An 11,466-nucleotide genomic window follows, 5' to 3' on the forward strand; every position below is an offset into this window, starting at 1 on the left:
TAAAAGGGATAAAAAAAGGGGAGATGGATGGGGGGTATGATGATAGGGATAAAGAAAGAGCTATGTGAGGAGGGATGGGGGGAGTAGAAACGATAGAGCAAGGGATGGAGGGGTGGATAGAAGGAGCGGTTAGGTTGGGTGAAAGAAGGTGGAGGGTGATAGGTATATATGTGAATGAGGATGAGGAGGTTAAGTTAGAACGGGTAAAAACAGTAATGGAGGAGCGAACAGAGGAGTTGGTGCTCGTCGGAGGGGACTTCAATATGAAGACAGGTTGTAAAGGAGGTGGGGGAGAGGGGATGGAAGGAGAGAGAAGTAGTAAAAGGAACTCGTTGGATGGAAGTGAAGCATGCAAAGGAGGAAAGGGTCTGTTAAGAATATTGGATGAAATGGGATGGTCAATTTTGAATGGGAATTTTGCTGGGGACGAGGAAGGAGAATTCACGTTCGAGAGGGCAGGGATGAGTTCAGTGATAGACTATGTATTAGCAGAGGAAAAGGGAAGAGAAAGGATAGAGAGGTTTGAAGTGGGAGTGAGGTGTGACTTTGACGACTATCCATTGGTAGTAACAGTGAAGGGTGAAGAGATTGGAGAAAGGAAAAAGAAAAAAAGAAAAGCAGGTGTGAAAAAGATAAAGGTCGCGAATTGGGAAAGGGAGAAAAGAGGGGAGCTCAGAAAAAGGCTGGAAGGGGTGAAGTGGGGGGAAGAGGGAGCGGTTAATGAAATGCTGGAGGAGATAAGGCATAGAGTGAAGCAGTTTAAGGAAGAAATAGAGGAAAAAATAAAACGGAAGAGAAAAGGGTGGGGAGATTGGTGGGACGAGGAGTGTAGAGATATGAAGAAGGAAGTGAGGAAGGCGTTGAGGAGAGCGAGGAAGGAATTAGGGAGTAGAGATGAATACAGGGAAAAGAAACGGAGATATAGCAAGCTCTGCGAGGAGAAGAGAGCGGAGGAAATATAGAAGTTCGAGAGGGAGGTGGAAAAGGCGATAGAGGAAGGCAGGGTATGGGTATTAATAAACAGAGACAGAGGGGTGTGGAAGGGAATTAATGAAGATATAGAAATGAGGGAATGGAAGTTATATTTTATGAGAATGTTAGGGGGTGTAGAGGGCAAGGTGAGGGGGCAGGAGAGGAGAAAAAGTGCAGGGGGGGAGGAAGAGGGATTGACGCAGGAGGAAGTGGAAGAAGCGATAAGGAAATTGAAAGGGGGAAAAGCAACGCGAGAAGACGGAATCGAGAATGAAATATGGAATGAAGGGGGGAGGGGATGAGAATGGTAGCATGGAGGATTTGTGATAGGGTGTGGAGGGAGGAAGGGTGGCCGGAGGAGTGGAAGGAGGGATTATTAGCGCCGATAGTGAAGAAAGGAGAGGGAAAAAAGGTAGAGGAATACAGAGGGGTTACGTTAATGCACACGCTATATAAAGTTTACGCGGCGGTGGTAACAAAGAGGTTAGAGAAGGAGGTAAGCGAAAAGAAAATAGTACCGCACAATCAGACGGGATTTAGGCAAGGGATGGGGACGATTGACAACATCTACGTGTTGAATTACTTGGTGAACAAGCAGTTGGCAAAGGAAAGGGGGAAGTTAGTGGCGTTTTTCGTGGACTTGAAAGCGGCGTTCGATTCGGTGAATAGGGGGGTGATGTGGGAAACGATGGAGAGGAGGGGGATATCGAAGGGCCTGATAGAACGGATAAAGGAAATATATGTGGAAACGGCGAGCAAGGTAAGGGTGGGAGAGAAAGTTTCGAAGAAATACAGCGAGAGGGGCAAGGCAGGGGTGTCCATTGAGTCCGATATTATTTAATGTGTTGTTAGCGGATCTGGAGGAATATCTGAGGGTCAAGTGGAGGGGGGGGAGTGGAGTTGGGAAATACGAAAATATTTTCTTTAGCCTACGCGGATGATATGGTGTTAGTAGCGGAGAACGAGCCAGGAATGAGGATCATGATAGGGCAGATAGGGGAATATATTAAGAAAAAGGATCTTACGATAAACGTGGATAAGTCCAAGGTAATGGTATTCAGGAAGAAGGCGAAGAGGGAGAATGAGAGAGATGTATGGAAGTTAGGGAGGAGGGAAATAGAGGAAGTAAGGGAATTTTGTTACCTTGGATATTGGTTCAAAAGTACGGGCGGACAGGCAAGACAGGTGGAAGAAAGGATAGCGAAGGCAGGGAGGGTGATGGGGCCGGTATGGGGTATTGGGAAGAGAAGGTTTAGAAAGGACTGGAAGAGGAGAGTCTGGCTGTATGATACCTTGGTATGGTCGGTCATGGGGTACGGGGCGGAGATATGGGGGTGGGAAGAATGGGAAGGGATGGAGAGGATCCAGGAGAGATACCTGAAGTGGGTGTTAGGCCTGAAAAGGGCGACTCCAGGGTATCTTGTAAGGGAGGAGTTGAAGAGAGATAAAATGAGTAGCAGGGCGGCAAAAAGAGCGTGGAAATTCGAGGAGAAGCTGAGAAGGGGGGAGGGTAGTGATTTTGCGATGGTGTGTTTGAAAGAGATAGCGAGTAGGGAAAAGAAAGGAGGAATTTCAAGGTGGGAAGTGCGAAGGAGAAGGTTTAAGGAGGAGAGAGGGCTAGAAGCGAAAGGCGAAGGAAGGGAAGGGGGAAGGGAAGAGGAGGAGTGGCAGTGGAGGGGATCCCGAAATATCTGGAGAATAGCTGGGGTGAGGAAAGGTGGAACAGGGTGGCGAGGTTTAGGTTGGGAGAGGGGATAAGGGGGGAAAGGAAGTGGGAGAAAGAAGAACTCAGTAAATGTAGGAGGTGTGGTTGGCAGAGGGAGACGTGGATGCGTGTGCTGGAGGAATGTATGGAGGAGGAAGATGGAGGAAGGGATGTATGGGAAAGAGTGACTGAAATATTGGATGAGCAAGGAACAGGAGAGAAGTGGATGATAGAATGGGAAGGGTATGGAAAGGAGAGTGAGTGAAATGTCAAAGTGAATTGGGGAATGGGAGGGATGAGGAGAGAAAGGGGGGGTACGTCGATCGTGAGATGGGAGAGGGAGTAGAGGCGGTTTGGAAGAAAGCTCATGTGGAAACCGGAAATGGAGGTTACTCTCAATCGCTCGCTCGTTTACTCATTCTCACTGTCTCATTCTAAGGAATAAGTTATGTTTGGTTAATGGTATAAGGAAACGTGGAAATAGGAATGTAAATAGTAGGAATAAGGTTGCGCAGCAGTAAAGTAGATATTAGGAATTAGGAATAAGAGATAAAGCATTTTAATTTTAATTTTAATTTTTGTATGAAGCGGAAGTCCTTGTATCCCCTATGGGGAATCAATAAAATACATACATATCTTTTCCATAAAATGAGTCTTGGAAGTTCACATACATATTGTATAATGTAGAGTATTGATTATGATTAATATCAAGATTCAAGTTTCGATAAGGATAACTTTGCGAATTTAAAAATAATTTCACATCACGAATATTGCAACGATCGAAGTTGCTAGCATTAGTCACTGGAGTCTTTCTCCCGTCTAGAATTCTAGAATCACATATCGTGGTTTCTCCAACTGGTTCGATGTCTTCACCACTCAAACATGCTTTGAAACTGCAGGAAGTAAAGGATATTTATACAGCTCCCAGGTGCGGAACCCGATTCTAATGGGGGCATCTTTTGTAATAAAGTTGAGCAGTTTGACTTTCCGTTCATCCGAAACTTTGTCATAAGTAATTAACCATTCAATTTTCTGTATTGTAATCTTATATTTCTCCTCAGGATTTTTAGCTGTGATTCGGTTTTGAAGAATTGCATTTACATCAGTCTTAGATCTTGTGAGAATAAGCTCATATTATGCATTTACAATAATTTTTTGATAATCTTCAGCAAAACCAAAAATTAAACTCATTGGTATCGAAATATCAAAATCACGGCATGGGGTAAATACCCATTTGCGTTTGTGATCGTCTCAGCGCTATCCATACTATTGTCTCTCAACCAACACGCATTCTCTATTAAAGACAATTGGTTGGGGCCTTGAGAAACATAGTTCTTCATAAGACTCATCAAACCAACGTTCTTTGCACGATCAATTTCAATACCATTGAGCTCGTATCGAATCTCCTCAAATAAATGACAGATCGTATTATTCACGAGTCTCGTTCTTTGAACTGGAGTAAAACCGTCCTCCTTGGTTAATCGTCCGTAAATGTGAAGACTTTTACTGGATAAAAGACTGTTGAGGCATGGGCCTCATCGTGTGAGGTCCTGTGACCGCGTACGGCAGCACCTTCTGGGATGTGACTGTTTTACCGGCCACGCCCCAATTAATTGGCATCGCTTGATACCTGCCGCGACACTTGACCTTCTTCAACTCACTTCCAGTTTCTTCTGAATCCACGGGCTAGTAAGTGCACATCGTGTGAAATATCTCCGCGATTAAATCGGGAATTATTATGAACATCTCATACGTGAAAACTCTCTACCGTGTCTCGTCTATTAATTGACAGTGTTCAATTTAACACATATATTTTTCAAGCTTTGTGTATATTTTATGAGAAATATAGTTTTTTATTGTAACTCTACCCACGCGCGCAGTGACATTTAATTATTGAGAATTTTCTCTACCCTTCCTCATCCCCCGGCTCTCCATTGGTTTTTTTCCGGATTAATCCTCGCCGAAACAAAGACATAAATCTTAATGTTGTACTTTTATCGAAATTTCATCGTTGTTACCGAACGATGATGAGGCGAATGGTGGATGCGTATGCATCTCATAATGAGATATGGACTCATCAAACTCAACTGATTTCTGAATTCTCAATATATCATCCATGTTTTTTCATCTTCTGCACTCTTGGCTTCAAATTTAAGCTTCTGAGGAATTGAATATTCTGACGTGTTAACTGTTTGCTGGTTCTTTGTTGACTGTTGGCTCCTCGCTTCGATAACGTGCTTTTATAATTCTTTCCAATTTTCGTCCTGAACACAATACCCATTATGCTTGCTTCACATGAAGTCTTATCGTTATTGTTTCACCTTGAAAGTTCACTAATTCACCGTCTTGATCTACTAATTTAAGCTGGAGATGATCTATCGCTTGTACAGCGATCGGTAGATAAATGAGATTTTTCGGGACTTCCACGATCTTATGTCCTGGTGGTAAAGTGGGGAAAAATTCATGAATAATGTGCATTCTTTTCACATTCATATAAGCACCACCATTTATATTACACTCCACACATAACGAATTGACCTTGAGAATTCTCACAGGTAAATCTGATGTGTGAGTTTTATCGGGTATGAGAATTTTATTATCGAATCCCAATATTTGACCAATGGAATCTGAAGGGATGAAATTTATTCCACGATTATTTTTGATTTCACTGCACACAGTATTATTATTTGCTTTCAAATCAGCACGTTTTTTTTGTAAGACCTTTTGCAAATAATTTTGTATATCATCGATTTCATAACTAGCAGTTGGAATCGTGATTATACAATCACGATGGGGTATTCCATGTGAACTCACCCAGGTCAAAAGCCTCACCATCGCCAATCATATTGCCGATTTTTCCTGTGGTTGTATATGGAAAAATATAACTTCTCAAATCGTTTCAGATTTTTTGAGGCATTCTGTGGGCAGCCATGTTTTTTTGCAAATTTTATCTTCAAATGCCTGTAACTTCCGTAAAAATCAACCGATTTGATTTTTTTCCAAAATATGCTTCTTCGAACACACTTTCTATATGAAAACATGCCGATTTTTTTCAATTCGTTCTTCCATCGATTTCCTCAGAAAAACCTGAAAAAACTTCAAAAAACGAGTCGTTTTCAAAGTTGGACCCTTTTTATATTTTTCAAAAAATTTCAGTGAATATATTGGACCAAAACTAAATTTTCCACCGAAGGCCAAAGTGGGCTTCCCATTTCATGGCCGTCATTTCCAATTTGAATATATGAATCCGGGATGAAAAATTTCAAAAATTTCAAAATTCCTTTCGCATTTGAACCCAGAAGTATTATTTGAATTTACCGCCTGAAGAATCCCTGCATTATATTCGAATCTGGAACAATTTGATGATTTTTTGAAAATTCGTTAACAATAAATCTTTCCGAGTGGTGTTTTCTAATAGAGATCCCACTTTGGCCTTTGGTGAAAAATTTTATTTTGGTCCAATATATTCACTGAAATTTTTTGAAAAATATAAAAAGGGTCCAACTTTGAAAACGACTCGTTTTTTGAAGTTTTTTCAGGTTTTTCTGAGGAAATCGATGGAAGAACGAATTGAAAAANGGAAAAAAATTGGCCTATTTTTATAAGGATAGTGTGTTCAAAGACGCACATTTTGTAAAAAAAACCTAAATCGGTTGATTTTTATGGAAGTTACAGGCATTTGAAGATAAAACTAGCAAAAAAAACATGGCTGCCCGCAGGATGTCTCAAAAAATCTTAAAAAATTTGAGAAGTCATATTTTTCCATATACAACCACAGGAAAAATCGGCAATATGATTGGCGATGGTGAGGGTTTTGACCTGGGTGAGTTCACATGGAATACCCCATATACAATCACGATTCCAACTGCTTGTTATAAAATCGATGATATACAAAAGTTCACATGGAATTTCCCATATTCTTTTTCATTATCAGAATAATGAAATTTATTCTTGCCCTCATCAATATTTGGAATTGAGTTGAATGTCAGCAATTCCACAAGACTTAAACAATAATTATGATTGGGAGACAACTCAATTGATGGGAAATAATTAGCTTTCAAAATTGAAGTCGTTCCCGATAATGTCAGTGTGAAAGATTCACTCATGATTGTTGTGTTTGAACTGACCCCAATGTATTGATCATCACTATTTAGAGGCTATCATTAAGGAATTTGAGACACAAATTTCCGCAGATAATCGTATCATTGTCTTGATACTTATGGTAATTATATTTAACAATGCTACCAACACCGAAATATTCCATGACTTCCTTTGGCGGTGGTAAGTTTCCAAAACTATCGAAATGAGTAATTTTATTATTCCGTTTATTGTATGCAACCCAATGTGTGCCAGGACCATGTTTATCATCTAAATTGACAATAGCTGATTCACTTTTCCAAGGTCCATCCTTTGGTAACGCATTTCTCATAAAAACTTCCCGAAAATGTGGAATTTTCATCATTTTAGCGAATTTGATAATATCAGCATCGCTGAGGGTTCGGTGTGGTAGCTTGATCAGTTTTTTGGTTTCAAATGGAGTCCTAATCCTGTTTTATATGGCTTCAAATATGAGGCATTACCCATAACGACGTTATGACGTTTTGTCTCCTGAAGATAATGCTTAGCTGCATTCGCATCATTTACCGCTTTCGCGATGCCTGCGACGCATCCAGCTAAACCTCCCGTGGCACTTAGACCAGCAAATAAAAGAATCACGAACGGTAAAACGCCTCCCGTTTTTCTCGGAACTGGTAATATTCGCAGCGATTTGATGAAACGCTTCCCTTCAGCGATTCGGACAGCATCTCGTGCTGTTCGAAGAGCCAATTTGACTGCGTCTCCCGGGCGCATCATTTGTTTTGCCATGCGGATTATCTGCTTCAAAGGTACTTTTTCTGAGCAAGACTACGACCACATGTTTTCTTCTTCTTCACGACACTTTTTCCCAGCTTTGTTTTAGCTTTCATAGTATTAGCTACTGCCCATGCAACAGCTTTTTCACCTAAATCTGCGTCTTTTGATAATATACGACCCCAAACTGCTTCCTGTAATGTCCTATCAGCGTCGTGTCGAGCTGAAAGTATGTCTCGATTTTTCGAGTGTGCAATATCGTGCTCTTTACAAGCTTTATCTAGAGGATTAATACGAGGATCACCGCGAACTTATCTTTGAGCTAACTTTGTACCTGGCCCACAATATTGATAACCAGGAATATGGAGTTCAATTGGCCATTTGTTGACGAGCCTGTTGATTAATCCTTTACCACTTCTCTTGCATCTATACACTTTCATAGCATCTGTTCGACTGAATATAAAAAGTATAAATACTCACTATTTATACATTTTCATTCCAGTTCAGATGTGGAAGTCATGCGTAACACCGGTCGATGATAATGAAATTCACAGAACAAAAAGTTGAGTTACCAATTTTGAATTTTGATAAAATTGTTCAGAGTGATGTTGATAAAATACAAAGAGAACGTCATGGAGAATTATTATGCGGAAATTGCGGAAAGAAAAATGCATTATTGGCTGTCATTGCACACCCCAATGGTTTGAGATTTGAAAATGTTGATGTGTATTCAAAATCCCTCAAGCAACCAAAATATGAGTTCCTGAAGAAAGTTTTAGAATCAATCAATACAATTGGATATTTTCCATTCAACGAGCATGAAGAAGTGCCTTTTTCTGTATGGGGCAACATCGAAATGTCGATTGCCTCTATCTCTGTCAAACGTATACAAGGATCCCAAAACATCTTGTGCGTGATAATACGAATTTATTGATATTATTTAAGCAGGATGATATGAAACTGAAGCACATCTATGAAGATCATGTGAATACAGACATGACTTATAATCAATTTAAAAGCATATGCTCATCCTGTTAGAATATCGATAAATATAGTTTCCTAGTGTTACATAAGGATGGAGAAATTAATGACGGGCGTTATCGGAGAGGATTTGTTTGTTTCATAGATATCTAAGACACTCAATATTCGTGACAGTTGTGTCTGGAACGTTAATATGTCGACTTATACGTTGAACATAGAGAAACATATGCTTCAACAAATCGTCAATGTAAGTGAAGCAATTCGAGAGAAACATAAACTTATAAAGTTAGGAAAGGATGATACTGAGAAGGCTCTCAATGAAGTTTTCAAGCCCATGGTTACACCATTAGAAAAACTCGTCGAGCAAACTACCGAGTCTCTAATATGGAGAAAAAGAAAACAAAGAGATCATCAACTGAATCCTCAAATACGATTGTTGGATCCGGCAAATTTTAAGCGAAATGAAGAGCCGGATGAAATGGCATTCAACATCACGGAACCATCATCGACTCTTCCAACAATAAAGAATGACGTTGATAGCGATCGTGAATATGATGATGATGAATTCTATTCTATACTCGAAGATGATGATGTGGATTACTCAAGACGGGATAATTATTCGACAGAGAATAATTTGGCTGAAGTGTATTTACAGTTACTCAGCACTGAGAAAGGTAAAAAAGGGCTAGATCCACAAATTGGTGGTCGCATGTTGAAAAAGTAAATGGTAATTGGTACCACATCCATTGAGTTTAAGAGAGAAAAGATACACATTGGTGATAATGTGTATAGACAAACTCCAGGACTTCTCGAACTACTCTTTAAAATACGACCCAATACAGAGTTCATCACAGATGATGATAAGAGTCCTTATACGAAAATTGTGAAGAGCACTCATCTCAATATGAGCTCTTATAACCCAAAAAGAGGTTTGCGGAAGGGAAACAGAGAATGAATAGAAAGATTTACGATAAAATCTCCGCAGTGTAAAGGGTTAATTGCATGCTCGTTAAAAGGGCGCATGATATAGATTATGTGTATTGGGATGATCCAAATGAGTTGGTAGATAGACTCCGACTGTCATATGCATCAAAAGCTGCCGTTAATAATAATCATAACAATGAAATAATTTCAATCATTGAGGAAATGAAAGAAGCCGGCTTAATATATTGAGGTTTGCGACATTGAGGGATTAGTATCAAGATGAGCGTTGATGTGTTCGGACGACATTTGACTGGTGGTGGAGCTAATCCTAGGAATATTCGAGGACCACCAGACAGAGGTTTTAAACTTACACTAGATAGACAATTTGATATGAAGGATAAACAATTATGTAATTATGCTGACGCTATTGAAGATCATGACGCAATTTCTTTGAGAGTTCTGAGATTGCAGCTCGAAGCTCTACAAAAGCTCATTACGAATGAGGTGGAAGGGATTCAAGCATCAGCTGATGGACTGGCGAAACAGAATGAAGATAACTCCAGTCAATTGGTCGAAGACAATAATATTTTGCCGAGTTGACGTTTTATTGCCTGATCATATTTTCCAAAAAAATATCCTTACTTTTATTCACAAAAAAATACTTGAAATAAAAAATACGCCAAGCACGTCGTTCACAAATCATATTGACTAGAGGCACCTGATATCTCAAGTGAATGAATCTAGTAACATATATGAATGGAAAGGTCGCCATTGGAGACGCTAAATAACAAAACGCCCTCTACAAATTGCCAGCTTGAGAATACACATAGATGATACATACGCTCATATGTCCTGTGACCTTTCAATATTTAATTAATATTATTTCCTAAAAAGGGGATTTAGGCCGATTAAATAATGAGGACAAATGAGGGGTAAAATTAACTAAATATCTATATTTCTATTAATTTAGATTATTAGATCGTGGTAAGACGTTAGAAATGCCTTTTACTTGGATCTAGGGTTATGGGTAAGGCCAGGCAACTTTTGTACACGTAAAAAGGGGAGTGACTCTAATGCAGAAAAAGGGAAGAAGCTAGTCGTGTCGAGGGAATGCAACTAAATATAAGAAGAATAACTAAATGGGGAAGAAACAAAGAGTGTAGGCTCACCGTTGGGGGGTATGAAGGGTAATATTGTGGGGTCAACAGGGAAAATGAGGGGGGTAACTCGTACTCACGATGGGACTTCACTCTGGCGCACACGTGGAATTCCACCGGCGCCTTGCACTCCTTCAAAATACCAGGGCGTTTTCCTGGAGAGCCTCCTTTCCACCTCGGGGTTTCCTGGGCACCAATACTAGAGCTGGGATGAGCTCGATGTATCGAAAATCCTCTTTTTATCCGCCAATACTTCCGGGCGAATTTTACTGTATTCACTATTACTACTTTCGGGGCACGTGGTGACTCACGGGGCAGCTATTGCACGAGTGACGGTCTCTTCTTTTCCTTCGCGATTCGTGGGGGTTCGTCAGGTGTCGATGTCCTTCGGGTTTTAATTCGGGAGCAATCGGGGCCAATCAGCACGGGTGAGTGGTGACGATGACCACAATCCAGGGATGTCTCGCAAGGGATTATTGCTGGTGTTGAATATTCGGGGGTCTAGTATGGGGAATTTCCAGGAGGCGATGGCTTCTCCAATTGATCGGGTGGGGCCGGAACTGATGTCTTCCTTCGGCTGATGTCTTCGTGATGTCCAGGGGCAGGGGTAGAGGGGCGATGAGGGGAAAAGTGAGGGAAGGGGTATCCAACGGTGGCGGGATTTACATTTTAGGGGGCAGTGTGTAGTGGGAAAAAATATGTAGAAAAATAATAAAAAATAAATGAATATACCTCGTCACAGCTATCCCGGGGGTAGAGAATACGTAGGGTTTGAATAACTCTGCGTTGAACGATTCAAACCTTTTACAAGAAATTTTCCAGGCTACTGCTCCAGGGGAAGAGAGGCTGGAATGAAGGCTCCGACTATTAGGAACA

At 40.6% G+C, this 11,466-nt stretch overlaps 1 protein-coding gene across 1 annotated transcript; it reads left to right on the forward strand.

Annotated features, from left to right (window-relative positions):
• The first annotated feature begins 215 nt into the window (after positions 1-215).
• On the forward strand, positions 216-962 carry LOC107047939 (protein PXR1-like). The gene has a single exon (XM_015270866.1). The coding sequence runs from the start codon at positions 216-218 to the stop codon at positions 960-962; it is 747 nt and encodes a 248-aa protein (XP_015126352.1).
• Positions 963-11,466: the final 10,504 nt, after the last annotated feature.

Source organism: Diachasma alloeum, unplaced genomic scaffold (genome assembly GCF_001412515.2).
Source record: "Diachasma alloeum isolate Michigan unplaced genomic scaffold, Dall2.0 Dall_scaffold_78910, whole genome shotgun sequence".
NCBI classification, from domain to species: domain Eukaryota; kingdom Metazoa; phylum Arthropoda; class Insecta; order Hymenoptera; family Braconidae; genus Diachasma; species Diachasma alloeum.